Source organism: Mastacembelus armatus, chromosome 20, assembly GCF_900324485.2.
Source record: "Mastacembelus armatus chromosome 20, fMasArm1.2, whole genome shotgun sequence".
Classification (NCBI taxonomy): Eukaryota; Metazoa; Chordata; class Actinopteri; order Synbranchiformes; family Mastacembelidae; genus Mastacembelus; species Mastacembelus armatus.
The window spans coordinates 9,809,137-9,828,784 of NC_046652.1; the positions used below are offsets into that span (position 1 = coordinate 9,809,137).

Genomic DNA, 19,648 nt, shown 5'->3' on the forward strand with positions numbered 1-19,648 from the left:
AAAAAGTCATCATTATTTGCAGAACTAGGTGCTACTTGTATAAAACGTATAAGTAGTTTCACTTTTGACTTAGAAAGAAAGAAAGCTTTCAGGGTAAAGTCTGTTGTGATGTTTTTGTGCTCCTATTATTACACCAAACTCTTAAAGCATGCAGTATTTGCTTCACCCAGGGAGCTACTTTGTTGCACTTTGTTGAGGTTTGTTTTAATGTTACCTGCACCTGTACAAAATAAGTTAGTTGGTGTGTCACGTGGATTCTGTAGATAGTAAGATAGTTAAAACAAGCTGGCACAAGCTGGCATCCTTAGAAATTAAAAGTAACATAAAATCAGTATCAATAAAAACATTTGGCCTGGTGTCTAAGACACGTACATACAGAATTGCATTAATCCCAAATCAGGACAAGAATTATTTTCATAAAGTAATTATTATTTGAAGGTGAAAGGTCATTAAATACCAAAAGTAGTGATCAGGTCCAGAATGTGATCCCAATTTACTAAAACACAACCCAATCACAAAAGGTAACTGAAGGTAGCACTTCATTCTACGTGTGAAAAGATAAAAAGAAAAACGGGCACTAAAAATCTCACCCAATGAGCCCACAGTCAAACACAGCAAGGAAAACACCAAGGTTTTAATTGTTTTGTTTGAAAGAATCCACACTACTTTTAGACTATTATGTTCTCGGCAGGCTGTTCTATCTTGGGGAGAGATAAAACTGCAATTAATTTTGAAAGGGAGGAAAACAGTGAGACAATACATCAAGTCACACATGAGTGGTGGCAGGCAGGGATATGTGGGCTGCTGCAGAGTAACAGAGGTAGTCAAAGGTAGCATTCATAATTGAAACCCCAGTCACAAGAGACTTAGTGGGCTGGGAGACTCTGATACTGAGACTGACAGTGAAAGGACAAAGAGAAGTGTTCAAAGGAGCGCACAGTGACTTTATTGGTTCAATAGGATGTGTCCTCGCCACACCTGGGCCCTCATAGCATCTGAAATCCTCTGAAATACTTGAAATACTGAAATACTGAAATGATTGCTTGAATATAGTACAGTGTTATTGAAAGATCTCAAAATAAGGTCAAGTTGAACTGTAATGTATGGTTATGTACCTCAAAAAGCTTTAAGTAAGGTTAGACAGGACACAGTGCAGGCAGGTTAACTAGTAGGACCCATTACCCTCAAAATGATCCTTCATCTGCTGTTGGCCATGAATGCTGCCAATTGTGGTCAGTGGGACAAAGTCACAAAAACTGCTCTTTGGGGCTGAATGTAGGTCTCTGCCATAGTGGACAAGTGTTATACAATCCAGACATCCCAGTCAGTGATTTTAGTAGTACAGGTTCAACAAGTTCTGCAGCAGTTAGTTTGAGAAACATTTATTTTGCACAAAATGTATTTTGTAATACTGCAGCACAATAAAAGTGTTTTACACACTGTACTAAAATATTGGGGTCCTAAAGGCCCTGTCTTAAAAATCAGTTTTAAAGCCCAGATTATTTCAGTTTATCTTGTATATGTAAATATGGTGCATATTCATAAATGTGCTTGATGAAATAAATACCACATGCCACATAAAATGTGCATTCAATTTCAGATCATCACAAAAAGACAAGCCAGTTTGAATTTTTTTTAAATTTCAGTTCTTTGTGATGTGAAGCTTCTGAGATCATTAATATTAACCACAATCTGACATAATAGCCATTCAGATTCAGTTTAGTTTATTATGTGGCCAAATAAAAATAACATACATTTCCGATCACACTGGATTAACTAGTGGACAACCAATGCCACACGTGTCCCCTTCTGTACCTTAGTGTTGCTGGATTTGCAGCCTGTCTGAGCATCTGCCCCAGTGATCAGCTACACCTTGTGTAAGTGAAGATAACGATGTAGAACCACAGAAAGCAGTACATGATAGGCTAGGGGTCGTATCCCTATAAATGCGCAAAGTCACTGCCTCATAAATTCTCATCAGTGTCTTCATTAAACGTTTTCCCCTGTTATCACCATGACAACACTGGCCCAGCATGCGCCTGTGGCGAGAGGCGTGTGTGCCTGTGTAACCCCGAGGGTTACCCATACCTCTCCCCCACTCTTACAATAGGGGGTGGCAGATCTGTTCCACAGCGATCTCACTTGACAGGCGCTGGTTTTGTCTGGACTGGAGGCAAGCGCTCTGATTTTTCTCTTTAATTACAGCTAATCGGAGGAGCCACAGCTCATACTAATGAAGGCACACCAATCAGCTGGGAAAGATCCAGGGGCCTCACGCTGCAGAACCATCCTCTGCACAAACAGAGCTGACATTTCACCTGCCCAGCGCCACACCCTCACTGTGTATCTCGCTGTCTGTCTGTGTCACAGCTCCAGCAGCTTTATAAGAGTAGTCTGCTCCCGAGCCAAACCAAGCAGCAGTGTTTGTTGAAAGAAACCTCTGTGAATCCCTAATGACACTGCTGCCACAGCTGTAGTTCAGTATCAGCCTCCTGTTTACTGCTCACATCTCCCATTGCTTCACACCAAAACCTCTGACAACAGTACAAAGTATGCAGCGGATCAGAAATTCTGAAGCCAGAATTAATTATGATTTATGTCAAGAATTTGATAGCTCTCCAACAGAATAATACACTGATGGCTCATTATTGTAAATGCATATAACCATTCTAGCCTATTTTCACTCACCAACATAATTACACTGTATGGCTTTTTGTGAAGCTGTGATGAAGTCCTTTTTCCTCCTTTTTCAAAGTGAATAATGCGATGAATAGTGACTGATATGTGGTGTGCTGAGATCCTTTGGTCTGCTGTTGTTTCCAACAGTGACATGTAATTCCTTCTATTAATTCGTTATGTTGAATAAAAAAATGACACATTTTATGTTTTTTTTCCCCTCAAAGTTACACAGATTCACCAGAAAGTGTAAGGTGGATGAAATGTTCAGTACAAATACAAATACTCAAGATTTGGATGAAACTATGAGAAACAATTATGAAACAAAATAAGATCATATAAAATCTTGTCGAGTAGAATTTTAAGTTGCACATATGTAACCGTTGTGTTGTAACCGTGTGAGAATCAGGCTTGAAGTAGCAGCTTCTGTTTATAAGCACATAACCCTATTTTTACACAGGTATCCACCTGCACAGAATTGGCAGTAGCTCCATCTGTATATTTGCCACTAACACCCAACATGATGAGCATGCTTCTGAATCTAAATAGGCACGCCAGCAACACATGGACACATGGATATGACTGTGGTATGTAAAGCAAAAAATCCCATCACAAAAAGACACGTCTCCACTGCACAGCACACCATCACTGTCTGATCATTGCCACAGCTTTTTACATTTCCATGTATGCCACTTTCGCAATGATTGCATCATATATTTGGATGAAAGGCAACATATATTACAGCAAATTCATTAAAGAAATATATTCATTTCATGGGTTAATTAGTCTCATTTACTGAATGCTGTCTGATAACATATTAACTAAAATTTTGATCAAAGTAAAGGAGCAATTACAGTTTCAATTTCTACAATAGGTTTGATTTAACCCAACTGAAAATTGCCACCTTAACTCTGTGAGGGATTTTGTGTTGTCAGCGAGAACAGCCCCTGGTAGAATCTCCCAATGCAAATTGGTCCAGAGGGAGCGGCCAGATGCAGAGCAATTCACAGAATGAATGGCATTTTTCTAAGATATGTCACCTCAGCTGGATTACGGAAACCCAAGACCCCTCCTAGACCAACATTTTGGAGGGGATCTTGACAACAAGCATCGCGCCTTAAGTCTGGTGAGATTACAGAGAGAGTTGGAATCGGAGTGTGGGGTTGCTGATCCCTGCCATAGATGATGCAAAATATCATCTCTCAATAGGGAAGGAGTTGGAGCTGGTGTGGTAGGTGGCTCAGTAACCACGACATACCTGGAGAGGGGCTGGACTCTCCATTTTCTGGTGTTTCATAGAGTGAAAGGGCCCAAGCCCCTAGCTGAGCATAACCTTCATGGGAGTTTTGGACTTCTGTGCCTCTCAAAGACTGGACATAAACACCATGTTCAAAAACAAGGTGTTTCAAATGGTAGCTATCTGTTGTTTTAACTATTACAGAGAATATTTGTCATTCAAATAGTGAATGGCTTGGCTAAAAATTGCCAGATCATTACTACTCAGTATATTTAAAGGAGAATACAACCAGTAGATAAACAGCAAAGCGGTTCAGTTTCATTTCATGCTTTATTAACAAGATGGAAGATATTTTTACACCCTCTCCCAATTTAAGGTCATCATATAAAATATAATAACAGCTCTTCAAGCAATTTAGTTGACCTTGCCATGCAGGAAGTAACTGGCAGTTACAGCAGGATTCACAATTACAGTTAATTAAAGCAAGTAAAAGATGATTTGACAGCTGATTCAATTTAATTTACTAAGAGAAAAGTGGTTTCCAGCCTGGTGGCTGAGTGGTTAGCACTGTTGCCTCACAGCAAGAAGGTCATGGTTTTGCAACCTGTGCTTGTGTGGGTTTTCTCCAGGTACTCTGGTTTCCTCCCACAGTCCAAAAACATGTATGTCAGGTTGATTGGTGACTCTAAATTGCCCATAGTAGTGAGTGTGAGTGTGTGAGGTTGTTTGTCTCTATGTGGCCCTGTGATGGACATCCTCCTCCATTAGTCTCAGTACTGGTCCACCACAGGGGTGTGACCCAAACTGTGCTCCCTCTTCACTCATGACTGTGTTCCAGCACCTGACACCAGCAGCACAGTGAAGTTTACAGCTGACACAATGGTAGTAGAGCCGATCACAAGCAATGACAAGTCAGCCTATATAGCAGAGGTGCAGAGCCTGGTCGACTGGTGCCTGGAGAACAACCTGTCCCTGAACACTGGAAAGACCAAGGAGCTCATCATCAACCTTAGGAGATCCCAGGCTGGGGATCATGCTCTGGTCTTCATCAATTGAGAGAGGGTAGAGAGGGTGTGTAGCATCTGTTTCCTTGGGGTTCACATCAAGTCCCAAAGAATCATTGACTCCCACTGCTACAGGACATATACAGCACACAGTGTCTTAGAAGGGCAACTAGCATCTGTGAGGACTCTACACATCCAGGCCATCACCTCTTTGATCTGCTGCCATTAGGCAGACATTGCAAAGCCATGTGCTCCTGCACAACCACACTTAAGAAAAGGATTACTACTTACTAAGCTATTTTACAACTTGTGACCTATCGCAAGTTGTAAACATGACATAAGATAAAATTTTTTGGAAATACACTCTAGATTTCAACAGCAGAGTCTGCTCAGCACTCAACTCAGTTTTCCCTTCTAATGTGACTTCCTTTCTGACAACTAAAATATAAGATAACCTACTCAAATAAACACTACTTCTAGTTTGTTGGATTAAAAATACTACCATTGCCTTCTGGTTTTCCTGCAGTAAGGATTTTCCTCCTGCTGTCACTCTTAAGGTGCCAGATGTGCTAGGCAAGTAGCTGCATGATAAATGGCAGAAGGTAAGAGCTCTGTGGCCTAAACCCAGAGCACCCTGCTTTTGCATCTCTCTGCCAGTCCCTTGGCATGCAGCTTGTCATGCCAAATGGCAGCCACATCCCCTTGCTGACATTTAAAACCTCTACCATGCTATCCAGCTGTGGACACGGCACAGCCCCCCCAACCTCCGCCTTGCCCAACCCTCAACTCCGATGATGCTGCTGCCAGAGAACAGTCAACAAATTAGCATAAACATCACTAGCATTTGTTTAAACAGGTGTGACACGATTTACAGTAAAAGTGCAGGGCATGCACATGGTGGACACGTCGACCATGTAAATTTAAGTGTCCTTATGTTTCAGAAACAACTGATTTTATTTTATTTTTTTTCCTATTGTAAGTAAAGCAGCTACTGGGTGAATCTGATATTTTGCTAAAGTCAAAACCCAAGAGCTCAACATGAGCACACTGATAAAACAAACAGTGTAGCATATATCTAACATCTCTACCGTCTTTTTTGAAAAGTGAACTGCAAGGTTATGAACTAACTTTTTATAAACTAACTAGCTCTAATCAACGTTTACATGTATTTTTCATGTACAACATTTTTCATGTATAACATTTTGAAAATATAGTATCTTTTTTGTTGACTACTTTCAGTGTTCTATCCAAATAACCCACTCATATAATACATATAATAATGGTGGCTATTCACACTCACTCACACAATTATTAGCAATTGTTAAAAACAATGGGCCCTTAATTTCAGAGTTAGACAAAAGCAGGCTTGTCCTTCCTAGCCATTGATTTTTCCAGCTGAAACAGCCTTCACTAGAAGAGTTTATTACCTGTAGCTCATTGGATAATTAAGCTGGAGTCAGTTTGATGAGCCTGGAAAAAAATTAATGATTTTTAAATGTTTCCAGGTGATTCCTTTTACAATCAAAATCCTCTAAGAGGCTCATATATGAGCATTATTTGCTATTTATTGGTCTAAAAACTAAAAGCATTTATTAATACCATTGAAACCATATGCTATCCTATACTGGAGCTAGTTGCATTCACTGATCACCACATAGGGAATTTACAGTGGCGAAGGTGGAGGAGAAGCAGCCAAGCTCGACTGTGGATGTTGTCGTGACATTATTTTCTTTTAAAATATGCCAAGCAGGTCAACATGCACCCTCAAAGATGTCACTGGAGCTATTAAGTCTGTTTTGAGTGTGAGTCATGAAAGTCTCTAACAGATGAATGCTGTTTCATCTGGCACTCTCAGGCGTCTCAGTACAGCCTAAAACCGTGCAGAATGGTTTGTTTGGCTTCATTTTAATTTGAGGAAAATGTTAATTAACAGTCTGTGATGGACTGGTGACCTGTCCAGGGTGTACCCCTGCCTTTCACCCAAAGAGAGCTGGGATAGGCTCCAGCAGGTTCTTGTGACCCTAAATAGGAATAAGCAGGTATAGATGATGGATGGATGGATGGATAAAGGTTAATTAACAGTTTCATGAGATTAGAGTAATTCAAATGGTGCAAATGTTGTAAATGCATATCGACTAATATATATTTTAAAACAGCATTCAACCCTTTATGTCAAGTTTTTGTTTTTGGTGCCTACAGAAATTTCTGATCTGCACTGCTTAACAGTTACTTCTTTTTTGTCAACTTGTTAGCGTCAAAGCTCAAGGCCTCAGCAGACTCACAATATTCTACTGACATTTAACAAACATAAAGGGACAAATTCATTGCGATAGAAGCTGATTTTAAAATCGAACTGACGTAGCTTCAGTTCAAAGTACAGTGCAGCTACACAGGAGGGCATGTTGCATTTTTCAGAAAACACTTCAAACTGCATAGACACCACACTAGAGCTGCAAAAGTTAGTCTGTCTCTGTATGTACAAGCAGTTTTGAGCATATTTCCAGAAGAAAAATAACACAACTTATTTAATATAAAGTAGTTTTGAGACCTGCATATAGATGATACCATGCTAGTTTTAATGCAACTTGATTCATGACAACAAAATGTACATACCAATGTCCACATGTGAAGGGACATTGCAAAATATTAATAGACTCATAACTGATTAAACTTCTTTAACATTCTCTGGTTTCACCTTTTTAAATGTGAATATTTGCTGTTTTCTTTATAGCCTGCAAATGAATCAATATAGGAAACAGTAGAGGGTACGCTACTGTGAAAGTAGAGGGTACACCTAGATAAAGAAGCTAGGACTGGAACCCAGGACCGCCCAAGTACATGCACAATCTTGAGTTATTGCAGGAAATGTAAGAAATCACTGACTGTAAAGGGATCATAAAATGAGTGCTGGAAAGCACTGAACATCACAGACGGATGGTTTATAACAGTGGAAGTTTCTATCGGTGGATGTGTGCTTTAATTTATCTAAACTTCCATAACATGTCCAAGGCCACCCTGGCCTTGAGTGTTGTGTCCAGGCAGAAATGCGTACCCTGGAAAAGGGTTTTTATTTAATACCTTACAAAAGCAGAAGAAGTGCCCTTCAACAAGTAAAAATACCAATGTCAGTTATGCACAGTAACTGCACTTCTTCTTAACAAAGGCAATGAAACATAAAAGAAGCAAAAGGCAGGACTGTAAACACTTTACATTCTGACACTCATTAAAAACAGACAAGTCCACCCTTACCCGGGGGAGTATACACGTCATAATATAGAGAGAAGCAAATACCAAACTGCATGGCATGGTATCAAAGGCATTTCTGCAGTCCAAAGGTCAGGTGATGGTAAAAGGTTGCTGAGAAACTGAGCTACTGGATGGTCTTTCATCAGCGTGAGGCAGCTGGAATCTCCAAAGAGGCAGTGCTACTCAGGGCTGCAGGCACAGTGGGCTGCTACGATATGACATTTCACATCCAGATCTACCACAGTAATGGCATTTTAGCTACTTTTAAAACAGCCAGATTGGCCTTGCTGTGCTGTTGAAATTTTTATAGGTGGCGATTTTTTATTGTTTGGGTTTATTAAGGTGTCTGAAGGAGGATATGTTCTTAATATGAAAAAGTCATCCCCATGTGGAACATATTGGCTGATGAACACACATATAAAGTCCACACTTCCTCGAAATATATTCATATCCATATTACCTTGTAGCTCAACTAAACTGGTGAGAATAAAACATCTTGAAATTAAAATAAAAATATTTTTTCTCCTCTTTTGATTAAAAAACACTTTGAAAAATAAGGTATGTTTTGAAGTAGAGCATGTAACATAAGCATAGCATGACAATTATTTATTTATTTCAGCCTGCATGTCTGCATCTTCTCTCTAGAAGGAAATGGTCAGTGTCGTTTTACTTTGAAGTCCGTGCTAAAATTTGCTCCATTTGCTCAGAGGAATTGCTTTTGCTGATGGTTCGACAGGGTATCGTTGTTAAGTGGTAAATTCTACAATATTCAGGCTTTGCCAGATTAAAGGGAAGCAAAATCCACTATTGCCTGATAACCATGTGCATAATATCAAAAATATGGAAATAAATATTAATGTAAAAAAAAAAGGTCCAACCAAAGCTAAATTAAAATTGAAAAGTTAGTGAAATTGAAAATTTAAAGTGATCACACATGTACCAAAAATGACGGCATCCCTTTAAATGCAAGACTGTATGAACAGTTTTTGTTGTTCAAGGTTTCATTATACAGTATTTCCATGTAAAAATAAAGAGTCCAAAATGAAATTTATCAAATGTCTATTTGAAATAATAGAAAATTAAAATTCCAACTTTATGGTGGTTCGAGGAAAAGGTAAGGGATCACCAAATGTCTACGCAACATGAATAGTTTTACCAAATTTTGTGCCAATTATTGATAAATGTGTAAACAAACTGAAAAACTGATATGGAGGGCTAATAAAAACAAAAACAAAGGTTGTGTCTATATTTCTATTTACACAATACACAATTATACAATCTTATCATATAGACAGTTTACGAAGACGTAAATATTTTTTACTGTCTGAAAGTTATCAAGTTATCAGTTTAAAACATTCAACTGTCCAGACTGAAAAAGTACAGTATATACAATAATTCCCAAAATCCGATGCAGTGTTTATTTCAAGGAAACTGCCCACACATTTTTAAATCGATGTGTCTTTGCATTAATTATGGAACAGAATGTTGGAAAGAAAACCATCAGATCCATTGTGAGGGTTCATCATTACATTTAACCTTTCTCTGGGTTGAGTTTTATCTCTGTGCTTCTGCACATGGTTCTTTGATTAGAAATATAATGTGAGCTTTCAACCATCATAAGACTATTGCATTGTCATAAGCTGATTTCCCCTGAAGCCCTTTCTGTTATACAGCTAGAGTAGAGTGACTTACAGTAGACACCTGAACAATCAGAATGTGAAAAAGAAGACAAATGCACACTTACATCTGATAAATACCAGCTACTGTATGTATTAAACAAGAACATTTAGCTACATGACCATCACAATAGACATTTACTGTATATTGGTGCATCTAACACACACATGCACTGTGCAGAGATGCCCTGCTTGCCATATATGATTTATATTTAATGGTTGAGTAATCAGTTGACATGCAGCTCAGGGAATTTTTGGCTTAATGAGTGCCTCTTCACATAAGCAGTTTGTGGGAGTTATTTCGAACATGAGACTGCTGTCAAAATGTCAATGAATCTCAATTTAACCACCAACTTAATCACATGGGGCCCATCTCATACAGGCAGGCTGAATGTGGAAATGCATGTACTTATCGCACTTTATCTGCAACACTGGCAAAAAGGAAAGGGGAAACTTTACAGCTGCTCCTTTACTAATAAGCAATTTAAAATGTAGGTGTTCATTTTCACTTTATGTTAAAAAAAGAAAGAAAGCATATCAAGGGTATATTTTGATATGAAGTTTTGTTGTCTCAGCTGTCAGAACTGTTAGATATTTTCTATTTTTTGAGGATGTAATTTTTTATTATATATTTTTAATCTTAGCAGAACTTTTTCACACTATCATTATTGTGAATCCATATTAAGAGAGAAAGTGTTTAGTTCATATATCCTGGAGTATGTCTGTGTTGGCCGAGACATACAGTATATTTAGGATATATAAGCCTCAAATGCATTAAGGCCAATAGCTCATTATTAGAATACTAGAAGCTACTACAGTATTTCCAAGGTTCACTCATTTGGCCTTACATACAATATGGGAATTGTTAGAAAATTGCCCTTTTCTGACTAACCTGTGCATTCACTTCAATTAACATCTGACACGTGCCGCTCCTTTTAAAAACATCTGTCTTAGCTTCTCCTTTGTTTCTTCACCACACTCCCACAATGCTACAGCTGCCAACAAATACAAACTGTTTAGGTGCTTGGTCACTGTCTCCAGCTTTGGGTAACTTTGGGTGACCCCATTACTGTGCAGCAGTGGATATGAGGTGTGGGGGATGGTAGTGAGGGATGCACAGCTACAGAGCTTTGTTCCTTTCAGGAATTATGCTGTTTGAGAAACTGTTTGGTATTATCTGCCAGATGTTATTTTCCATACTTGAGTACTAAATTGTTGATAATAGCATGGATATATGCATTTATATGCATGGCGTCAATGAAGTATGGATACTGACAGTGTAACCAGATAGTGCTAAAGCTGCAAAAAGGTCACATCAACTTTGAATTTCTTTTTTCCTGCTCTCAATATTTCACATTTGCTTTAAGGAGATCTCTATTTGCCTTTTCAGGTTTCCACAAGTATGCAACTCTCACACAGGAAATGGCTGCTAATAAGAATGCTACTCAAAAATATATTGCCTATACCTCACATATACATACATTATTTAAGAACAACAATCGAGTACATTTTGCTTGGCCTATTCTTTGATTCCCCCTAACCCCCACTTTGACACTTGCTTCTCTTCATCCACATCTACTTCCCACCTCTTAAATAAAAAATAAAAACAAAGGTGGGGAAAATTGTCAGCGATAAGACTTAATGATACCAGTCACAGTGATTGTTTAATGCAAGCTGCAGGGAAATAACATTGCCTGTGGGAAGCATAGGTTAGTGTTTTGATTCATTTCTCACTTCATACCTCTTATGGATCCACTGAACAAATGTTTCCAGCATATTTCTATTTTTCTTTTACAATAATAAGCAGGTTAAATTCTGCAAACTCTAGCATGTATTCACTCTTATCTGGTCAATTTATTGCAGCTTTACTGAAAGCAGACTTTTGGTTTAACACATTTTAAACTAATGCATCTGAAGAGCCTACTCTACAGGCTCTCTCATCAAATGCTACAATTTTCCCACTCTAGCCTCAACTCTCCAACATAACTACAATATAGCCATTGCTAATATATCACCCTCTGAGTGAGTTTTCAAGCTATTTCCAAGCTATAATTTGCTAACTTTTAATTTGTAATACAGGAAAGGCCATGTTTCCTTAACATGCTTTTCACAAACACAGTCTGGCTCAGATTTTCTCCCCATGAGGTGGAAGACAGATTCTTCCTTTCTTCCTTCCCACTTTCCATCCTTTCCTCCCTCACCCTGTCTCCAGCAGAGAGGCTATTATTGCAGCTAATTATCTACAAATAGGCTCAATATGACAAACACAGCCCTTCACCAGTGTTGGCTAAGCGTAGGAGCCAATATGAGTGGGAATTAAAAAAAGTAGGTAAGCAGAAGCAGACAAAGAACAGGACAAAAGTCACAGTGAAAGAAAAATAAAAATAATGTGAATTTGAGATAAATGAGAAAAATGTGACAGAATGTGGAATAAGAGAAAATGTACTAAAAAAAAAGATATGCTGTAAGCAGGAGGCGGATGAGCTAAGAAAGGCATCTTAACTGAAAGGGAAACAGCATTGAAGGCGCTAACATCAGAAAATTATCTTGTCTATACAGTGTCTGATCTGTTTTTGCCATTGGCAATGTCCAGCAATGCACAGGCCATGTCATGATCAGGGCAGGCTGGAGGTCTTAGGCTGTCTGACTTATTACCATAGAGAAACTCATTTACCAGGCAAGCATGAAGAGCTATGATGCACCAGTGGGTGCTTGATTAGGGCCTTACTTCTAATACATATGAATATTTATAAGTGTTGAATGAATACAAATTTGCTCTCCTTTCCTCTAGATCATCCTGAGTGTCCCCCTGCTCTCCTCTTAATTTCTTCCAATGAATATGTCAGAGGAGCATCAGAGCTCCCTACAAAGTGAGAGTGCTCAGGATAATCTGGTTATTGTTGCTATGCGGCAAGGATCAACACGTAACTCTGAGTTTGACATAATGCATCAAATGTTGTGCTTTGTTTGCTATGGTGACAGCAGTATCTGCAGACGTGAAGGAAATGAATATGGGGGGCAGTAATGAAAATAACATCCTTAAAGGGATATGTGTTTGGAATTCATTGCTGCTAAAGATTAGTGCTTGGCTGCACAACTGAAGCAGCAAGTGTGATACGGATGCCAAGACAAGTTGAAATCACTGAGTTATTCCTGTCCCACAAGCCAGGACACAGAAAAATGAACACAATCACAAGTACACCCACACTCACTCTTTTTTTTTTTTTTTTTTTTTTTTTTTACACACAGAGTTGAATAACAGACATTTTTAGTTAGTATAACTTACATCACTAACTCCAGCCTCCACTATCTTCAGGCCTGTCTCCTTCTCCAGCTGCTGCTTCTGTTGGACTGCACAGGAAAAAAAAAAAAAAAAAGCAGAGGAGGTGTTGAGTAGAGCAGTAGATGACAAAGTAGCAGGTTTTCAGCTCCTGAGGTAGAACAAGTGGTCAGTGAAAGTGAGAATGATGCAATGGTTTTAATGGCATGACTCAAATGTTAAACTGGTCATAGAAAATGAGTTCACACAACACAACATCTTCATCTACAGGAGAAGCGATAAAACATCACCAGGGTAAGACAGCTGTTCATCAGCTGACAGGAGTTTAGTCGGTATAACTTAAAGAAGAAGCTGGAGTTATAGGCCATGGCGGATTTATACTTCACGCAAGGGCTTAACAGGAGCAGATGTTATTTATTGTTCTTCATCAGAGTTCGCCCACTGATATTATCACTGCAACACTAGACAAATGTATTGTTTAATTATGTAGTAACAGTTTACTTTTTTTTATTCACAGTGTGAATAGGCCCCTTGCTTCTTTCCTGCATATGGGACTGTTCCATAGTTACGCTGAGATAGAGAGGGAAAGGTTTTCCATGGAAATGACTTCGCTACATGTGTGGTACTAAAAAGAAAACGACCGTGGGGTCTTTGTCTATCTTCTGTAACAGTGTCTTCCATATCACAGTTCATCCATGTCAGATGTCACTTAGAATGATTACAATTGATCTAGAAGGTAATATCGGTGTGTTTCCATCCAATAATTGTTGAGACAGTTCGACAAAACCTGCTGGTGGTACTAGAAGGAAAGCACTGAGATCATCAAAGTCAGCAGGCTTCATCCTCCGGGGAATATGTGACTCTATGAATTGATAAAAATATACAACTAAAAACATTTTTACCAATAACGATTCACCACTAGCCTCACACACAGAGTCAGACCCACTTTAATATTATCAGAAAGTGGATGAAGTGCTTCTGTACCCACGGCACGAAATAACTTGAGCTCCTGCCTTTGTTCTTGCTGTAATTAACACACCACCTGAGTCTGATCCTCAGATCTATTGATCTAATCAATATGCCATGCTATTTCCATAGCTTTGTTCATGTAAGATATTCTCATGCAAATCAAACTAAAGTGAGGCAATGTTAAATATACATCGTTCAAGATCAGACATTCTGCCGACTATTTCCACCTCCTGTGCTTAATGTCCCTTTCACACTTTGATGGAAACATTTATATTGAAAAACAAAATCAAAGGGGCCTTAATAGATTATGCCAAATTACAGAGTGAAAGGGAAAAATTGAGGATGATTTTAATTGAGTTTGTTAGCATGTGAATGTGATTGGTAATGGAGAAAAGGGAATAAAAGCAAGAGTTAAGGACAGAAAGAGAAGGAGAGTAGGTCCTTTAAATCCCATTTCCCCAGATGAAGGGTATGCAAATGACCCTGAAGAGCCGAACCCCACCTCACACTCCAAATTCAGCAAGGGCCTGTTTAATTAGTATTTTAATCTATCCCAGTGATTCCACTCATCCACAATGTATGCAGCATTCCATCTAATTAAGCACGCTACTTTTAGGATAATCATCCATCTCCCTCGTTCTTCCTCTGTCGCCTTTTCTCTTTCTGGTTATTAAGGATCTTGCAAACATTGATCATCCTATCATCTCATCAACACGGCAGCAAAGGGGACATCTTATATTTTAGCTGTCACCCGGGGTTTTCTGAAGGGTGACTAAAAGGAGAATAGAGGAGGCAGCCAGAGCTGGAAAGGTCAAATATACATTTAGAGTCTTTAAATTAGAGTGCCACACAAAAGAAGCAGACAGATAGAAAGAAAAATACAATCTTCTGTCATTAGTGAGAGGAGAAAAGTCTTCAGCTGGCATGTCTCCAAGTTGAAACTAATTTTCATTTAACGTTGCCACCCCTGTATTTAGTCACAGACATATTGCCTCTCCATAGATAGTAACAGTACCTGCTCTGTCCTGGTGCTATTTAAAAGGGGGGTAATGAGCGAGGTAATTGGGCCCAGCTGGGCGAGGGCGTAGGTGGTGTGGGGAGGCGAAGCTGCTAAAAGGTCACACAACATTTTGGTCCTAATGAGGACCCCTCTGGAGTCGCAATACATCATGAGTCAAACCAGGAAAGATTAGCCTGGAATCAACACACATACACATAAGATCGGCTGCAGCAGGGTTTGAATGACAAGCTGACATTAACCTTCTTCTGGTGAAACCAAGGAAGCCTGAAGGTCAGAATTTATTTGTGAATCAAAGCTGAGCACCCTCCAATCAACCTACAAGAACAGTCCCACAACAGCCACTTAAATGTAAATAAAAATGTACTTGCCAAGCTCATTAGCTGGCAACTGGGTAGATCTGTGCTGCAGTGAGAATCCAGTCGATGGGTTGCTCATTCTGTCACTGACTTTACAGATAAAAGTCCACAGCATCTCTTTTCGGTCACCCCTTGTATTAACTATCCACTGGAGCTCAATCTCTTTCTCTTTCACACAGACATTTAGTAAGCTTCAAATTAGCCACCAAATACCCCTGACAGACTGTGGAAAAGATATGTCAGGTCTGATTTTAGAGAGGCTCCTGCAGCCATTTTAATAGGCATTGTCTGAGTCTATCTAGTCTGATCTTTAATATTGAGATCTGATCTCTACTGCTCATTTGATCTTTGCAGTTTCTGAGTTACAATGAGCCAAATAAATCATCTGATGTTTAGCAGCACAAAAAAAAACAAACAAAAAAAAACACTATGAAGCCAATAATGTGTTTGTTCTACATACACACTGCAGTTTTTTTGGTGAATATATAAAATACAATAACCTAATAACCTGGGAGTATTCAATGCTATTTTAATGAATGTCAATTTTAATATTATTACTACTACTACTCACTATTTTGTGACTAGATATCCTACTCAAACATCACACATGCACAGTACAATTAGTATAAGAAAATGTATTAAAACCAACATTACCAGTAAAACAATATTATTAAAATAAGGGAATTTTTGTAATAATGGCTGATGCGACTTAAAAATAGACTATTAATGTTACAATTGTTAAGATCATGAAATCAAATGATGTTTTGATACTAATTATATGTGGCATTTTTCAGCAATAGCCATTCATTGTGTTCACAATTACCTCTATTTGTGTATATATATATCATACTTGCTAGCGATGGGGTTGGCCATTCCCACATGAGACTCAAATGGCCCAAATCAGCAAGACATTCAGTCTTTTTGCTTTTAATTTGATCACATTGATATCAAGGGGAAAAAAAACATGGGACCTCCCACACACTGTCTCGCTTAAGCTGCAATATTTGTAATTCATAATATTCATATATGTCATTTCATGTAGGTACTGAGCACAACCACTCATCAAAGACAGAAGAAACACATTTTGTTAAGGTTTTTTCAGCATTTTCAGTGGACAACTTCTAAATATTGCATTAAAGTAAAAGAGGAAGGTGCAACTATTTCTTAACAAGTAAACTTTACTGTTCCCTGATTTGGTGGGAAAATCCTCATGCAGTGTGCAGCATGAAATGAAATCACAGTTGCAATCGTTACTGACAAACTTCTTTGTTAAAACCATCTGAAGTTGTTCAGCTGCACTGTAAAAATAGGCTGTTTCTATTCTGTTGATCTGAGAAAGTACTGTAGCTGCTCAACAAGTGATTAATGTACTACAATTTCAATTCTTGTTACAAGCAGTAATAATAGAAATCACCTAGGACTGATAACCTATATAGTACTTTAAATATGTATACAAACTGTATATGTAGTATATTTATTACAGCCACAAATATTTCTGTCTCTACCTCTTAAATATTATAACTACACTTGTTTCTGCTCTCAAAAGACATTTGTCATTTACAAAATTATTCTTCTGCATAAATGAATCTGCTTTGAGTTAAACCATGATCACCCCGTCTCTATGAAGCAGCAGGAAAATTAGCTTGTTAACAGGAAGAATAGAGGAATACTTTTAACACTCGCCAAGATTTAATCTAAAGAATGATTCAGACATTATTGCCCTGCAGAGTAATGAGTGAAAATACAGACCAAACCACATCCTAAGCTTAATTTTAAGTGACCTTTAAATTGTTCTAGCCAGTGTGCTCAGCACAAATTACATGTAAAGATATAATTTGAATAGAATGTTTTTTCTCAGGCATATAGCGTAAGCTGAAGCAACTGTGCACTCTTCATCGATTCTAATAGTGTTTCAATATATATATATAGTATATATATATAATCATTTATGTCTGATTTTCGACAGGGTGGTTACTGTTAGAACCAATATAAATTCAGTATCAGGAGATGAATCACCCACTGTATGCTGTATTTTGTATTTCAACATGGCACAGCAGCTATTGCTGTGACATAATTGTAATGTTGCCTCTTTGGCCAAACGGGGGTGTATAGTTGACAAAATGCAGATTTCATCACCCTCTGATTGATCTGTTAATATTGAATAGCACTCATATCCATTCCATCCCCCCCTCCTGTTCCTCAGGTCGTCTATTCACCACGTCCATGTCTCCATCCGTCACTCCAACCAAACAAAATGAAAGTGTTTATTGTGGAGGAGGGTTGACGCTCACACATCTCCACAGCCCTTAGCCTTATCAGCAGGCAATCGCTTCGATATTAAAGCTGCCATTCCACTCATCACTTTCCCCTTGCACATATGATGGCTGTCGCTACCTATCAGTGTGGGAGAAGGAGTGAGGTGGAGGGAAAGAGGAAGAGAGAAAGAGGAAGATGCACTGGATCCCTGGACAGATAAGAAGCACGGCAACCCATTTTTCAATCAAAATCCTATAGGTGCGAAACCAAAACAATAATATTCCTACATAACACGGAGTAGCAGGATATTCATTACATGTGCGATATATAACAAGTATGTATCTCTTTACATGTGACTTCTGCATGCTGATGTTTATCAAAATGTAAATCAATACACAGATATTGTTGTTTTCATAAGGCTTATTTGTTCGTCCTTTTTTTCATTTCCAGTATAGCTCATAATTTATCAAAAAGGGTATTATCACAGAGACAAAAACACACTTATTCATGTGAGGTCAGACTTTCATGGTGAGGAAAAACATCCAGTAAACAACTAATAATGATTCTATCCCAGCGTACACACACTCTTTCCCCGGTCAATCCCACAGACGTACTCTTTGCTCTGTCTGTCCTTGTTCAAGTGTATCATTTGTTATCCTGCTCCTTTGTTTTCTATAAATCAAGACACCAAATCAAAGGACCTGCAACTCTGAGAAAACTTACAGTTGAAACCAAGGGACAAGCTGCATGAGAGCTGAAGGTGACTAAAAAAACAAGAGATTTCGGTATTAAAAGCCTAATTCTAGTGACATAACAATGTGTTAATATCTGAAATATTAAATATTTACAGAGCAGATCCAACAAATAAAACAACAAACTTGATTGTTTTGTTTAAAAATAATTAGAAAAAGAAAGACTATCAAATTTTTCCATGGTCCAGGTTGACATTTGTTTGTTTAGTGGGATTGACAAAAACCCATTATTATTCATTTCCGAGTTTAAACAGAGAAATAATGATTTGGCAAATATTTTCATAATTGATCATTTTTTTAAAGAATCCTTTAAAAGCAAATAAGCCAAAACAGTGAATAGTAACAGCTTTTCAAATGTAAATAATTGCTTGGTTTTTCCAGCGTTCCGTGGCAGTAAATTCAATATCTTTCAGTTTTGGACTATTGCTTGGATTAAACCAACAATTTCAATACATCTCCTTGAGATAACTTTGTTATGACCTGGTGCTGTATAAATAAAATTGAATAGAATTGAATCTCCTGTAAGTTAAAAAAATTATGATGGATATTGTTTCACTATATTCTGACATATTTTCTACCAGGTCATTAATAAAGTAAATAGTCAATTTTTTTGTTAGTTACTAACAAAGAAAGACTTTATGAGATAAGTTGTTAAGCAAAAATGTGGTTTATTAAATATTTCTGGTTACTGTGCCTTACTCTTTCTACAGAGTCACTAATTAACACTGGTTGGTCATAATGATTATTTGAAAATCTAATATGATTAGACATAATTTAAAATATAAACTTAATCGCCATTAAACCCAACATGATGATAGACATGACATCACTATGCACTAATGTCTAATCAGCAGTGCCAATCATATACCACCATTTCTGTCACTAGTCCTGGCTGGCTCACAGTTTTTTTTTTTTACCCTGATCGATCGTTTCCTCTGGATAAGACAACAGTGCCCCCCAAAAAAGCCAACTGCTGTTATTCAGTCTAGACCCTGAACTAGCGCTATCAAAATGAGTAGAACTCCTAATCTCTGCAGCAAAATAGTGAATCACAAAAACAAAATATTCCCTTTAAAAGTGTGTTTTCTGGTTAGCACATTATAGATGACGTTATAATACACAGTAGAAAAGAGGATTGGAGATGAAGTCTACTCCCTGTTCTCAGCTCCTATAAT

At 38.1% G+C, this 19,648-nt stretch overlaps 1 protein-coding gene across 1 annotated transcript in view; it reads right to left on the reverse strand.

The window, feature by feature from the left end:
• ptprn2 (protein tyrosine phosphatase receptor type N2) overlaps positions 1–19,648 on the reverse strand; it is a 125,601-nt gene that overhangs the window by 33,772 nt on the left and 72,181 nt on the right. Inside the window, exon 11 of the mRNA XM_026292338.2 lies at positions 13,126–13,190. Within this exon, the coding sequence (XP_026148123.1) occupies positions 13,126–13,190 (65 nt within the window). The remainder of the gene's footprint in view (positions 1–13,125; positions 13,191–19,648) is intronic.